The sequence below is a fragment of the Centruroides vittatus genome, unplaced genomic scaffold (assembly GCF_030686945.1).
Source record: "Centruroides vittatus isolate TY-2023 unplaced genomic scaffold, ASM3068694v2 contig_482, whole genome shotgun sequence".
NCBI lineage: Eukaryota > Metazoa > Arthropoda > Arachnida > Scorpiones > Buthidae > Centruroides > Centruroides vittatus.
Window position 1 is genome coordinate 1,686,457 of NW_027122272.1, and position 17,194 is coordinate 1,703,650.

At 29.2% G+C, this 17,194-nt stretch overlaps 1 protein-coding gene across 1 annotated transcript in view; it reads left to right on the top strand.

Moving 5' to 3' along the window:
- The window catches only part of LOC136977910 (cyclin-dependent kinase 17-like), a 101,701-nt gene that overhangs the window by 70,846 nt on the left and 13,661 nt on the right, over nt 1-17,194 (top strand). The window contains exons 6-8 of the mRNA XM_067273504.1: nt 4,138-4,232; nt 4,988-5,050; nt 15,062-15,185. Coding sequence (XP_067129605.1) covers nt 4,138-4,232; nt 4,988-5,050; nt 15,062-15,185 — 282 coding nt within the window. The remainder of the gene's footprint in view (nt 1-4,137; nt 4,233-4,987; nt 5,051-15,061; nt 15,186-17,194) is intronic.

Sequence of the window (17,194 nt, forward strand, 5' to 3'; positions counted from 1 at the left end):
CTTCATATTCATTTTAATAACATAAAAGAGTTAATCTACAGATACTTGCTTTCACTAAACAGGAAATGACATCACAATTTCTTGTTTTATAAACTTTAAATGTGAGGAATAATAATAGTAATAATAATGTTAATGATGCAGGAAACTAAAATTTCATAGGTTCAAACCTATATCATCTAGCTCCAGTGCATAACATATCAACAACTCAGCTATGCCACTCACAGACTTGAAACTTCCAAAGATTTATAAGCTAAACACTAAATTTTCAGAGGCTCACTTTTGGGAAATGCTTGATAAGTGGGTCCTATTATTTGGACGAGGAGCTGTTTGTGTTTAAGGCTATGTGCGCACCAGGTTTCATTTGAATCGGAGACTCAAACATCTGGTTCTATCCTTGTAAGTGAACAGCTTAATATGTTACTTTTACCTTCCAGACACCAAACTAATAAGGCTACCAGCACCTGCATTATTTAGCAAATAAAACTGGTGGTAATAAATAATTTGAAGTGGTGAAAAAAAATTAAAAGCTGGCAAATGGTTGGCAATATTTCTAAATTCTTCAGAGTGACCCCTGATTTTCAATAGAAACTATTTAAAAGAGAATATTACATCAGAAAAAATTATGCAATAACTTTAAAATAGATGTGTTTATGTATATCAATAATTAAATATAAAAGAATGTTGGAATAAAAATTAAGTATAGTTTACTTGGTTTAGCAGACACTTATACTTAGTAGACAAAAATATCTGGTTCCATTATAGTAATATGACTGTTGCAGTTCCATGTTTAGAAAATACTCTGATATTCTTTACATCAAACATTAGCAAGTTGACACAATTTCTTTCTTGCATAATGGAAGGATGACACTAAGAAACTCAAATTAATTTGAAATAAGAAAGAATAACAGAAGCAGAATGAATCAAACAAGTTGTGTTGATGAAATTAGCAAGAATTGGCAAAATTGTTGCAATTTTGAGTATCATTCTAAGCTAGCTCCTTTTTTTTCTAGATTTCTTTAAATTAACTAGTAATTCATTTATAATTATTAAATATATTAATAGTTTAAATTGGCACTAAATGCTTCTAGTTTCAATTTGTTAATTATTGTAAATAAATAGTCTCATAATTTTGGCAATTCTCTACCTATTTCTGAATTCTGTTCTTATGACATATTGTTTTACAAAAGAAAACTGGATTATTTAGATGCAAAACTACCAAGTGTTGGAAAAAATATAATTTTTAGTAGATGCCTGTTTTAAAAGGATATTTTCTGTCTTGAGCAGATGAAATCTCTTCCCAAAAGCATACTAAATCTGTATTATACTGCATTATTAAAACACAATACTGAAAGGTTGAATATTTTTTTAATATTAATATATAAAGATTTCATTTGAAATTTTTAGAGAGAGTTTGAATAACAACAAAATTTAAGATAAACATTTGTTTAAAATATATATAACAAGGGTTTGTCTTCAAATTATTTATACTTTCAAAAATTATTAAAATATAAAGAAATATTTTTGTATAATAAAAAAAATAGTTATATTGAAAAAAATGAAAAAGATGAAAAAATAAAATAAACAACTTTTCAAATGTCTCTTACACAAGAATTCAATGTAGACATCAGTAATGTCTTTTATTTAAAGTTAATTCAAGTCATGGTGCAAGACAATAATAGTAAGTAGTCAACAGACCTCTTACAATTGACAATATATAGAGTAAAATAACCTGTTCATGACAGAAAATTTAAAATTAGAAAATTAGATTTTATTTTCAAATTTAGTGTTTATAAATTATGTCAATGCTTTGTAACAGTTTACAAATTAAAAACAATTATCAGTTATTAAAAAATTGTAAATTTTTGTATTTTAATTTCTTAAGAAAAATAGAAGTGTTTTTGCTTTGCCAGAAAGACTTCTAACATGAAAAGTCTTATAATAAATAAAAAGTTTTGTATTTCAATGTAAATTAATCTGTTCAGGAATAACCCTGAAAAAAAAATATCTATGAATACAAGTAACATTAATAAGTATTCATTTATAATAGCCAGTCAAAAATGTCAATTTTATTATGAAAAATAAGATATTTTCATAATAAATTATGAAATTATTATGAAAATAAATTTTCATAATAAAATTGCTATAAATGTGGATTTATAATCAATTTATAACAATTTTAGGATTAAATGTTTTTATTGCCTGATATGTTGACAGCTTATTAACATAGCAGGAACAAGATAAATGAAATTAATAATAATTTTTGTACATTAAAGATTTTCAAAATACAGTAATTAATTTAATGAACAATATGTATTTTAAAATTGAAATAATTCTACCATTGTTGATTATAATACAGTGAAACCTGTGTAAGTCAGAACTTTTTTAAGTCAAGATGTGGTGTATGAAATTTCATCTTAACTAGAACTGCATAAGGCAGAAACAGAATGAAAATATTACCCCTAAAGCCTGGACTCCACATTACCTGAAAACAGAAACTCAGAAACAGAACTGAAACATAGAGTTTTTATTTCAGTTATGTTTTTGTTTGAACTTGACTCCACTAGCACCAAAATGAACGTTACGTGGAAATGTGCCATCTGTTGATCAGTTCTATAATTGTCGTAGAGTCAAACATGGACGATGCTATGGATTTTGCCATGCTTTCTCTGCATTTATTAACAATGAAATTGTAAATAAATTTTGAATTATTTACATTTTTTTGTCGTACAGACATCTGTATTTTCTAACTAATTCAATGAATAATTCCAAATCTATTTGTTTCCTCATCCTTTCCACCATTACAACAATCAAACTACCTATGACTAATGCATGTGACTATGCGTCACAAATCCTTGCGTTTTTATTGGTTACAGTATGACAGAAGTGCGGAGCAAAAACAGAAAAGTTGAATAATTTTTAACTCTGCTTTCAGTCTTGTTTCTGTCCAACTGAATGTTCCAAAACTGAAAGTTTCATCAGTTTGGCTTTCAGTTTTACGAGTACATCGCGGATTCTGGTAATGTGGAGTTCAGGCTTAAGCCAGAAAATTTAGTTTTGCTCTGCTTCTATTACATTGCAACAATTTTTTTTATATTTTGCCTAATAGGAATGATAATGGATACTATAAATGAGTACTAACCATGAGATCAATAATAGTCATTGGCCTTTGTCTTAAGCTTAAAAGTTTTGTTTTATATTTGACTAATGTTAAAGGTTGCAAGAATTTGGAAGTCAGTACTACAGAGAATCAAAACCAAAACTAAAAGGAGAGCAGTACAGATTCACACTAAGTTAAATCAAAAACATAATACAGTGGTAATAAAATAAATAAAGAAGCACAGTGACAAAAGAAATAAAACTAACAACTAGTTTGTTCATGTGAAAAAAATTGGCAATATTTGAAGCCATAAATTTATGCCTCAAATGCCACACATTGAAGCAATAATTGGTTTTTCTTTTTTTGTTTCTGTTAGGCATTTTCACTCATTTTGTAAAAGATTTTTTTTGTGCAGTAAAAGATTCATTCTTTTACAATGACTGGATGCCAAACTTTGGCTGAATTTATCTAATCGTATTGATGATGACATCAATCCTGAATTGACTACTGATAGAGGAGACAGAATAGTATATCAAGTTCTCTGAGATGACTAGATCATCAGGTTTTTAAAAGCCCTAACTAAAATGTTTTCTTTGGAGGAATTTGCTAAGGAAATAAATAACTTTGCTATGTTGGAAAAATTCTAGCTCTTGTGGACTGTCACTGAAGCAGTTGTTGCAAAGACAAAATTGAAACTAGTAACATTACTTGAAATTCTAAACATTTAAGTTTTGTTGAGCTTTAAATGAGATGTTTAAATGTGAAACATTAAATTTTATATTTTGTACTGCACTTACTATTTTTAATAATTACCAACAGTTAATAAAAATGATAAACAAAATTCTGAAATTTTTTCAGTTATTATAGGAAGCCCTTTATATTGCAATTTTTATCAATCTTCTGAGGTAGAAATATTTTATGGCCCTGTATGATTCCAACTTTGGCAGGTTTTGCTGTATTACTTTGTGTTTATAGGTTTCATTATACACACAATTTTATTTAATAAAACTGAATTAATTTGCTAAATTTTTATTTTATAGTATCATTATTAAAAGATTTGAAACACAATAATATTGTGACTCTACATGATATTGTTCACACAGAAAAGTCTTTAACCTTAGTATTTGAATATTTGGTAAGTTTTTAATAATTTAAAAATTGTAAAACTCTTAATTAAATATTTTAATAGAGTCATTTAATTTGTTAGTAAGATCTTTAAATATAAATAAATAAAGATAAAATTAATAACAAAATTACTTATTGTAGTTTTAAGTTTTTATTTTTATAAAATGCATTTTTTTTTTAAATGGCATAACTTCAGCTAATAAAATGTTTAAAAATTCTTTAAAGTTATAAAAATCCACACACTGACAAAAACAAAAATTATAATTTTAAAAAGTGGATAGAATTATTACATTTTATCTAATTTAATAAATGGAAAATTTATTAAAAATTAAAAGAAAATGACAAAATTTTCTGAAATGAATTTTTTTTTCAGATAAAGTATATTTGTTAAATAATACAATAAGTTTATTAAGTTAGAAACATTAATTTCTTAAATTAAATCATAAATTATGTATTTGTTACTTAATTTAAAAGCAACTTTAAAAAAGAAGAAAAAACATTTTTAGGCAGAATTTTAAGAACAATAATTTTAAACAATTTTTTATTATAACTTCTTGTTAAATGTTAGAAATAAAAATAGGAGTTAAATTTCATAATTATTTGCAAAAAGAATTTTCATTTTATTTCAATATTAAAAAAATAAGAATACAAATATCATTAAAGTCATAATCTTTATTATAGTTATTTTTAAATAAAAATAATACATATTGTTGATTGAATAAAAAAAGATATTTGATAATTTAAGTAATTTTACTTTATTTACAGGAAAAAGATCTCAAACAATACATGGATGACTGTGGTAATATATTAAGCATGAATAATGTGAAGGTAAGGGGAAATTAAACAGCATAAAAATATTAAAATACATTAATTAATTTTTAGAAGCATTGTGATATGCATTAAAAAAAAAAAACGGTTTTTATTGTTGCCTTAACTGAAGATGACCAGTGGAAATGGTTTTCACTATTTTTCCAATCAGTTACATCTCCACATTTTTAATAGAATCAATATAGTACCCACTTGAATATCTATTTAGGGGCAAAAGACATGTCTTTTCAGCATTTGTTAGGCTAGATTAGGTTTTGGACTGAAGCAGACACAAATACATCAGGTATTACATCATCAGACACTCACCCATTCCACTGCAATCTGCAACCAGTACAACTTGCAGAGGATGTGATGCATTGATTTGAGTGGTACAACATGATGTTAAATTTACAGCAATGTGAACCACAACTCCTTCAGTACATTTAATGGATTCACAATGCACTGTTTTCCTGGAATGGAGCATTTAACCATCCTAATCTGTACCACTGGACAGAGCATGTTCCATAATGTATACGGGTGTGTTTTACTCTAAACATCTGGTATGGAATTTGGGGAGAAAGCTTCCTTGTCCTGTATAAAGACCACACTTGACTGCCTACATCTTTATATTGCCACTGAAGGCAGTCATTTTGAACATGTTCTTTAATAAAATAAAGTTCACTTTTATGTATCAATTTCTGCAGTGTTGTTTTTATTCTTTACAGTCAAATTATTTTTATGTTATGCTAAATTGTCTTAAATTGATTCCCTTTTGTTATTTTATTCTGGAACAATAATGCACACATGCATACAGTCATGAAATGCTGGAAAGATCTATTCTGTTCCTAGACTGATGTTTAAGTGGATACTTATATATACATATAAATTCTAGGATGTATAAAACTATATTTCCTTACTGAAGAGACAATATAAAATAAAATAATCAACCATTCCAACTTCAGCAAAAATTCTTTAATCCTAAGAACGTTTTCAAACGCATTAAGCGTCCATCTTCAGTTACATCTTTAAATTAAATATGAAATTCGAACTAATATTAAATTCGAACAAATATTACATAAATTAACGGTACGATTACAATAAATAAATAAATACATAAAAAATAAAAATAAAATAAAATAAACAGGATTATCGTAATTTACAAAATTATGTCAATATTTCATCAACAAATAAAAATAAAATAAAAATAAAACAAAAAATAAAAACGAAACAAAAAACCAACGTGCGGTTTAAACCAATCACGGATTATCGCAGTATTTCTTTACAAATGCCTTCATCCGTCATTAAAGATTTAAAACAATATCAGCTCTAGGATTTATCGTACTTCTATGTTTAGCCCAAATCATCGCACAAAGATTTCCAAGCTGTGGAAAGCCCATCAGCGTCCCTATAATTAATGCATTGCGTACTTCTCTGCGCTCTGTGGATCTCCAATTTTTCGAAAAATTTTATTGCGTGTCTCGATCTAGTAGCCCTGATGATAGAGGCTTGGTCCCAAAAGACCGTGATGCCTTGCTGCTTAGCATAACTGGCCAGGACGGTACTATCAACTGATTTTTCCACCGATCGCTTGTGTTCATTAATCCTCTTTTTTAAATTTCTCAAAGTTGCCCCTATATATACTAATTTAGAATCGAACCTATGATCCCTTAATGGTATCGAATAAATTCCTGTTAGTGAGTTACGCTCATACTTCATCTTATCATTCCTTAAAAGCTTGTATATGGTCGGATTACGTCGATAAATAACCTGCAAATTCCTACTCTTGGAAATCCTTTTAACTAACGGCTTAAGAAAAGGAATGTAATCGAGGATCACTTTCTCTCTTGGTTGGTTTCTACTCCTCCCACTCGTTCGGTTATGGTCTTTCTTGATGAGAGCATCTATTTTTTCTGTTCTGTAGCCATGTTGCAAAGCCGTTGTTCGGATGTATTGTAGCTCTTTAATTGTATCTAAAACATTGGTGCAGTGTGTGTGCGCTCTCTGTATCCACGAGCGAAATACTGCCATCTTGATATGCCCCGGGTCTGCAGAGTTCCTAGGGATAACGATTGGGACTGATATCGGTTTCCGATAGACATTCGTGCAGATTTCCCCTCCTACACATGTTATAGTGAGATCCAAGAAATTAACACTATTATAACTTTGCTGATCTAACTCTAGAGTTAAACCATAGGGGTTTTGATTCATTAAATCTATAAACTTTTTGATGTTGCGATTGTCCTTCCACACGATAAAGATGTCGTCCACGTATCTCACGTATAATAAAATATCATCCCCTACTATCGGGAGAATACTGCTTTCTAGCTTGCGGAGTACCAATTCGCAGAGTATATAAGACATAGGGCTACCCATCGGTACTCCTCGCCCCTGTATATAAGTTTTGTCCTCGAAGCCAAAGAAAGATGTGTGACATATCAAGTCCGCTAATTCCAAGATCTGGGTGTGGTACTTTGCAGCGTTCTTAATATTGGCGAATAAAAAGTCCCGCAAGGCACAAAAGCAAGGAGGCAGCTTGATGGAAGGGTATAATGCCTTGTAATCTAATACCGTCAAACACTCCTCATTCATGAGCGTAACATCCTCAAGTTTTTGGATCAATTCTATCGAGTTTTTGATCGAAAACGGCGAAACTTGCATATTACTTTGTATAAATTTAAGAAGTACTTTTTCTATCTTGAACGTCGGAGCATTACACTTTTCCACTACAGGGCGTAATTGGGAACCTGTTTTATGCGTTTTTCCGAAAGCAAACATTCTCGGAGTCCTGGGAGCTTGTAAAGTGGCAGCATCCATATGTAGCAATTTCGCTAGAGGAGTTAGGGTGAATCTTATCACTCTTTGTTGCAATGCTTCCAAGTAATTATTCGGGGCAAGATGACATTCCGTGCTATCGATGTATTCATTTAACTTTTCCCTATACGAGCTTCGTTTGATGAGTACAAGACCTTTCGATTTGTCCGCCTTTAAGAGAACCACATCATTTTTTTGGAGCCATTCCTTTGTTTCCTTAATGCGCTGCTGGAAAACTATATTTGTTGAGTTGTTACGTTTTACTTTTTCGGCATATATTCTTGTTTTCCATCTGTAATAATCCTGTGTGGTTAATTTCATACCCTTTATGAGATTTTCAACGTTTGGTATAATACTTTCCGGGCGTATTAGAGGTGTCGGAGCAAAAGAAGGGCCGTGCTCCAAGGCCAAGGGACCAAGCCTCTATCATCAGGGCTACTAGATCGAGACACGCAATAAAGTTTTTCAAAAAATTGGAAATCCACAGAGCGCAGAGAAGTACGCAATGCATTAATTATAGGGACGCTGATGGGCTTTCCACAGCTTGGAAATCTTTGTGCGATGATTTGGGCTAAACATAGAAGTACAATAAATCCTAGAGCTGATATTGTTTTAAATCTTTAATGACGGATGAAGGCATTTGTAAAGAAATACTGCAATAATCCGTGATTGGTTTAAACCGCACGTTGGTTTTTTGTTTCGTTTTTATTTTTTGTTTTATTTTTATTTTATTTTTATTTGTTGATGAAATATTGACATAATTTTGTAAATTACGATAATCCTGTTTATTTTATTTTTATTTTTATTTTTTATGTATTTATTTATTTATTGTAATCGTACTGTTAATTTATGTAATATTTGTTCGAATTTAATATTTGTTCGAATTTCATATTTAATTTAAAGATGTAACTGAAGATGGATGCTTAATGCGTTTGAAAACGTTCTTAGAATTAAAGAATTTTTGCTGAAGTTGAAATGGTTGATTATTTTATTCTAGGATGTAAAATTAAAATGAAAGAACTATAAAAGTAATTTTTCAGTAATGATATTATTTATTTATTTTAATATATAACGATGTAATACAGTAGGTGACACTTATTGTAATTGAAGGTATTGTTATATTTGTCTAATACTATCAGAATCAGCATGTTTTAAGAATATATGAATCAAATGATATTACAAAACTTTTTAATTATAATTATCATTATGTTGCTAATGATAAGTTTGAATTTACTTAGATTAGTGATTATCAATCATATCTGGATGTAGGTCATAAATGAACTTTATTGGCTTCTAGTGGGCTACATGCATGTTTTCTTAGAGTTTGCAGGCTTTAAGCCTGCTGAGTACCACTATATGCCATAACCATTAGTACACTAGTATTAAAATAATACATGCTAATGATATGCAAACTAGCAGTACATAGTTTATTCTTATCTATTGGTCAAATCTAGTTTGAATGTTCATGAAGAATATCAGCTTTGGATCTTTGGACTTTGGAGTTCATAGTCCGACAATTACAAAAACACGGTTTCAAAGAAGAAATATCAGCTTAATTAAGATTGCATAATGGCATGAAGCAGAAAATAATAAAACAAAATAAAATTACATTGCCAAAGCCAAGAGATTTCATATTAGGACCTTGTGGGTCAGAGATTGTTCATTACTGACTTAGATGGTTAATAACAACCGACAACACAGATAATAATTGTTATTAATCATATCATTCTAGTAAAAACATTAAATTGATTCTGGCTGTTGTGCTGAATTAAATCATTCAATCATACATGATATTTACTCTTGTTTAAATCTTGTACTTAATACAGTATACTTTATTGTAGTTTAAATTTTGAGTTCTGGCATTTATAGGATAACTACAGCCAAACCTTGGTTTTCGAATGCCTCACGTTTTGAATAATTCAGTTCATGAACAAAATTTTGAACTCAAATTTGCCCTGGTTGCCGTACAATAACTCAGTCGCTGAACAAGCTATTTGGTAAGAGCTGGCCACAGAATAGAGAGACACAGACAGTCAATTCCATATACTTTCTATGCTAAAGAAAGTTGTTGGCCTGACCAATCAATGACAGTACTATCGATTCATAAGTTAGTGGTGCTGAGATTGGATCGCAATCATTACACGAATCATCGAAAACGTTGCTATTTAAATTAGATTTCAATGTGCATGTGGAAAAGATACTATTTCTGTTTTTCGATATGTACCATGGTTGAATCTAAATCACATTAATAAAAACTGTGTTAATTGACATTCATGTAATATAAATTGCATCCAAGAACTTGTTTTTAAATATGCTTAAGTTAAATTAAATAACAAAAATATTTAATATTTATTAATGCTATTTTTATAAATATATTAATATAATTATTATATTACACTTGTAGGCATTTTTATTCGTGAAATACAGCTAAAAGGGTAAAAAAAAAAAAAAAAAAAAGGCTTTGTTTTGAGGGTCAGGAATGAATTAATTCATTTTATATTGTTTTCTTATGGGGAAAATTTGCTTTGGTTTTAGAACAAATAGGTTAGGTTTTCAAACAACTTCTAGGAACAAATTGTTTGAAAACCAAGGTTTGGCTGTATTTGATATTGTTTAAGACTATGATCTTCATTACTGTTTAATTAAAGTACAGTACTGTAATATGCCTTTTAGCATAGTGGAAGAAGCAATTGAGAAATGCAAAGATTTGTCCCTTAAAGATAAATTTGAAATTTTAGAATGCTATGATTAGCTGCCAAAAATGAGTCAATGCACTGCTGTTGTACTGTTTAAAACTTCACAACCAATTTTGTACAAGATTTTGAATATGGAAATGTCAGCAAGAAAAAATGAGAACATGAATTTCAAGAGAAAATGAACCAGAGAAGAAGTTGAATTTGCTTTGAAGCTTTTGTTTAATAATGTTTGTGAAAAATTAACCTGTTCATTGGCCAGTAGTGCTTCCTAACAGAAAAATTAGCTAAAAATATTATTGTAAAAAAAAAATTTTTAAGAAAATTCTATTGTAACCGAGGGTGGTTCAGCCATTGGAGAAAACGAAAGAACATTGTGTATTGAAGCACACATGGTGAGGAGAAAAGTTCTGATTCTGTGTCAGCTGAATTGTAGATAAAATTAGAATGGCCAAAAATTATTGCTAAGTATTTGCCAAATAATGTCAGACAAAACAATACAGGTATACCTAGAGTTACGTCATTCCTGATTATACGTCGTTTGTCAAAAAAGTATATGGAAAAATAAAAATCAAGTTTAAGTCATTTTATTCGACTTTACATCTGTCCGCCACAAATATTGAAGCCGTAATATCACTAGAAAAGCATTAAAAGCACATAAAATCATATTAAAATATGTACATTTACAGTAAATGTTAATATAATCATCATAAATCCTAGAGAACGAAACATGGAAACATCTGTGTTTCTGTGTTGTCGTCTTATTTAGCAGTCTTTTAAGTGCTCATTATTGGCGTTTTCCACCGTAGTTTCGACTTACATCGTAACTACACAAGAAAATTCGACTTACGTCGTTTTTTGGCTTATGTCTCCTCTCCTGGAACCAATTACCGACGTAAGGCGAGGTATACCTGTATTTTTATTTTTATTCAATGTCTGATCATACTATATAGCTTTGGATATGAAACTACTAAAGGATTTAAATAATTGAAGGAATGTATTATAGTTCTTTATGGTGCTAATATGCAAGGCCAGAAACAAAGACTTCAAGTGATTGGAAAAAATTAAGATCTTGGATGTTTTAAGGACATGTGTTGCCAATTACACTACTCTGATTTCCGTCTGATCTTTACCTCCAGAAATATTAATTATTAGCAGGTGAGCCCGGCAGTGCTCGGGCAAAAAAGTAACAATAGCAAAGATTAAGATGATTACATTATAGCTAATCTTATCTGTTTTCACAGAATGCAAGAATTAGGTCCCCCTGTTCCAGAGTAATTAGAGAATTTTTAGATGGGTCTAAAAATATGTTCGATTTCTCGCAAAAAACCGCATCTGTGCCTGTAAATCTTGCATGTTGCTTTCTCTTAACACTTCCATTATTAACAATTCAATTCATTACACTTTTATTGTTAACAATTCCATTGACAATACTTCCCTGCAGGGGGGAATTTCGAAAATCCCTTCTTAGTGTATGTTCTCGTGACGTACCCTAACTGTGTACCAAATTTCAACTTTCAACTTCTAACTGTTTAGGCTCTGCACTTATTATTATTATTATCATCAACCCATCTCTATTATATATATAGATTTAGATATAACAACACTGATTACTCACAGCACCAAGTAGGGATGACTTAAGTATCCACTTTAATAGGCTTTCCATACCATTCGTTTGCAACACATTCACAGTAAGCAGAAGTTTCAGGTTTGAGTTCTTCTCTACCAATTCTGTTCTTTCCAAACTTTCTTAATTAATTTAATTATAAATATTAAAATTATTAAGAGATGGTGCCTTTTGCTTACTTGCAGGCTAAATTACTTAATACTTAATTATTAAATAGTAGCTTTATAGTAGCCCAATATAATCCAGCAATCATTTGGCATTAGTAATCTGAGAAATAAAACAAATACAGTTAAAATAAAACAAAATGTTTACCTTCAACCCAATGCCTATCCAATCTCATGTGAAAATTTTCAAGTATTTGAAAAACTATCTGCATCTGTGATTTATGCATTCAGTTGCAGCAGATTTCATTGATACATCTGATTTAAGCTGATGATAATTTAAGGAGTTTAGAAGTTCTGATAATACTTTCTAAGCATTCAAATGTGGGTACCTTGAACTTATCATGTAGTCACAGATTTGCTATCACTGCATTAGATCTTTTGGCAATGTCTGAGAAGGATTGAAAATTATTCTAAAGGAGGTAAATTTTAAAAATAGGCACTGACATATTTGAAAATGAAGTTATGTCTGTTGAAGAGATGATCATAAATAATATTCCAGAACATACATCAAAATAAATTAAAAAATGATTAGCAAATTACAAGGAAATTTCACTCCTTGTTATGATTACATCATTAGAAATATGTCAAACTGTTATTGAAGAAAGTTCTGGAGAATTACCTGATGAAATTGAAAAAATTAACATGAAGATAGTCTAGATCCTCCAACATATTCTTAGGTACAAAGTTCTGTAAATACATATGCTGTTTTTTTTTTCAAGCTCCAATGGTCCATAAAAAAAAGACAAGTGTAAATAACAAAATGAATTTATTACCAAAAGTTAGGTACAAATGTGGTTAATTTTCGACATAATCACTGTGAAGATTGAGGCATTTGTCATATCTGTGGACACACTTTTCCATTCCCTTGTCATAGAATGTTGCTGCCAATGACTTAAGATGGGCCCTAACGTTGTTTTGAAGATCATCATTAGTCTCAAACCTCTGCCCTCCTAGCCACTTTTTCTGTTCAGGAAAGAGGTGGAAGTAGCTCAGCACTAAATCAAGGCTATAAGTTGGATGTTTAAAGGTGGTGAAAATTTCCACCCAGCTTGGAACTTTTTAATGTGTGAAGACGTCCACCTCTTTCCTGAACTGAAAATGTGGCTAGCAGGGGAGAGGTTTGAGACTAATAATGATCTTCAAAACAATGTTATTAAGGCCATCTCAATTCACTGGCGGCAACATTCTATGACAAGGGAATGGAAAAGCTCATCCACAGACATGACAAATGCCTCAATCTTCACAGTGATTATGTCAAAAAGTAACCATGTTTGTACCTAACTTTTGGTAATAAATTCATTTTGTTATTTACACTTGTCTTGTTTTATAGACCATTGGAGCCTGTAAAAAAACTGCCCTTGTACTTTGTCATGATGTAGAGCACAGATTGGTGTAGTTTCAAAAACATTATGAATTTGAGAATTTTATTAATGAAATATTGCCAAAACAAATTTGGAAGACACACTGGAAGAATTTACTTGCATAATTATTATAATTAATAAACCTATATGATAACTATTATATTTATTTTTAAACATTTTTAATTGTTTTAACATGTTTTTAAATTTTCTGATTCAATGAAACTAAAATTTATACTAACTGTGGTCTAATTACTTTCACCACATAATATCATCACTTGTTTATTGTTATTAGTATAAGCTAGTCCCGAAACAATTACAATAATATCACCTATACTATTATAATGTTTGTATTGTCAAAACTTTTAAATAGTATTAGTTAAGTACTCAAATTTAAAATGACAAGGGAATGGAAAAGCTCATCCACAGACATGACAAATTAAATGCAGTTACAGACTAGCTACAGTTTTCTTTAATTTTAGGAAGATACATAAATGTTGAAAAATATAAATACTTTTATGTTATGATGATATTTTATGATAATTGTTTTTATATAGTTTTTTCTGATAATCTTAAAATGTAATGCTAACTGTTAAGAATGAAAATATTTGAATTAATAAGAAAAATATTTAATCAATTAAGTCAGAAAGTGAAACAAAAATTACTTCATGTTAAGTTAAAAATAAAAGCTTGATCTAAAGTTTTTGTACTATTATTTACAGGTACTCCTCACTTTATGACCGAGTTCTGTTCCAACGACTACGTCGTTAAGCGAATTGGTCGATAAGCGAGGAGCTTGCGCTGGGAATATAGGATCGTTGTAAAATTATACAAATTATGCAACAAACTTCAAATTTATTCATAAAAAGACTATTATAATACGCTATTTCCCTATTATAGTACGTTTAGTGCGCATGTCACCCTACGCCACTGATCAACACTCAAGCTGAGAAAGGGGATTCCCCAAATTGCAGGTCGAAACTTGATTGGTCGTAAGTGCGAATGGTCGTTAAGCAGATAGGTCGTAAAGTGAGGAGTACTTGTATATAGAAGAAGAATATTTCTTTTTTCTTTATTTTTTTTCATTCTATAGTTTCTTAATTTTGATTTAAACAACCACAGAAAAATATATAGATTTCTTTACATTTTGAAATTGGATAGTCATATTATTTTTATGAAATTTTAATGTTTTCATAAGTAAAGCTTGTAGTCTAATAAATTAGCTTTATTGATTCTTGTTTTTTGTAGTTTTATAAATTATTTAGCTTACTTACTACATGTTTAAGATGTATTTCACAAAGTCCACCAAGAGTATAGTATAGTATATTTTTAATAGTTATCTGCTATATTCAATATGTTTTAAAATTTTTTCATTGTAGATTTTTCTTTTTCAACTATTAAGAGGATTGGCATATTGTCATAGAAGGAGGATTCTTCATCGAGATCTTAAGCCCCAGAATCTTTTAATTAACGATCGAGGAGAATTAAAACTTGCCGATTTTGGTAGTATTTAAATTATTATTATTATTATTTGTTTTATTTGACTAGTATATAATTGTTTTCATAAGTAATATAAAAATAAAAAATACTACATTAATTAAGTGAATATTTAAATATGAAGTAAATGTTATTCATATATATGTCTTACATAAAAATTCTGTTATACATGTTTAATTCTTGAATTAAATAAAATATCTACAAATGTGAGGCAGATAATAGTAAGGGCTTATCATGTTTAATTCTATATATATTTATTATTCTTGTAATTGAAACATATAATTTATATATTAAAAGTATTATTTTATTGATATTATTTATAATTAAAGTGAAATTATAGTCAGTAAATATAAATTAATATTATCTTTAAAGTATTTAATTATAATTAGAAAAACTTCTAAGTAAATAGGTTATAAATAAAATATTAATCACTTGGAGTAATCATATAGTTAAACTATCATAATACTGCTTACAGTATCCAGGTTTGAATCTAGTATAGATTATAAGTATTTAGAAAATAAAATGAATTCTAAATTTGGTTAATGTCACCTATGGTAGCAAACATGGCGGCTCGTCTCTGAAACAGTGGGGACGCACGTTCTAACCTAACCTATTCTAATAAATTACCATAATTATTGCCAACCAAATTATTAGAATAGGTTAGGTTAGGTTAGAACATGAATCTCCACTGTTTCAGAGACAAACCACCATGTTTGCTACCATAGGTAACATTAACCCTAAATTTAATGTAATTAATAATCTTAGTACAAGACAACAGAGTAACCACTTACCTTTAGGTCAAATTACTTAGTTTTATTAATTAATAATAGTAAAGATAATTTGATTTTCATTTTGTAGAGAAAATGAATATATATTTTCATGACTAATATTCTCAAAATGAATAATTATTTAGGATTTAATTATTTCAAAAAAAAAGGAACAGAATACTTATTCCATCTTAATTTTCTATAAATTAAGCTTTTTGAATAATGTTTGTCAAATAATCCACATTTAGGACTTTTACAAATTTTACAAATCATGGTTATTATCTGATGAGTGTGAAGATGTCAATCTGCTGCTCTGAGGGCATGGTTTAATTCCAGATCAAAAGATTTCATAAATTTTTCATGAGCACTCTTCTCTCAGATCTGTCAAACTTCTTCACTATCCACCCCGTTACTCCATTGTGAGCTTAGCCAAAGTATCAATGAGTATTTGAAAAAAAGAAACTGTTATTGCTTTTAAGGGAGAAAGAATGTAAAGGTTAAAAAATTATTATAATCATTATCATTATCATTATTATTATCTGATGATCTCACAAATTCTCAAATCTGATAATTCATTTTAGACTTGAAAATTTCAGTTCTAATTGGTTTAAAAATCAATTAAAACACTGGCAGTTTCAATTGATTTAAGTGACTAAAGTGATTTAAAAATCAATCAGAACTAAAATCAATTATCCTTGCAATAATAATAATACAAAAAACAAAAATTTATTTATATGTAAATTAGTTTCAAGAATGTGATGCTAATACCATGAAGACCTTAGTTTGCAAGAATAATAGATAAAATTCTATTTGCCAATTCTAATAAAACATTCCGTCAAAACATCTTAAAATGGTTTTAATGAAATACATATACTGTATATATATTTTTTTATTTATAATTTACCAATGTATATTATTATTATATACCTTTAGTCAGGGGCAGATTTATATTGAAACTAATAAAGCTTAAGCTCAGGCCACTGAATTTAGGGGTCCCACATAGCTTAAATTTAAAAAATTTATTTTCAATTTTTAGCAGTAATATGTTAAAAGTATATATTCATGCATGTTGTCAAAAGTTTTATTTTAATGTGTGTATGTGGGAATTTTTTAAAGGTCTCCAGAAATTTAAAGCTTGAGGCCCCATGAAATATAGATTTGCCCCTGTCATTAGTATGCAATAAAAAGTGCATATTTGGGATTAAAGGTCACCAGATTTTCTTCATTAGCATCTAGAATCTAGTGATA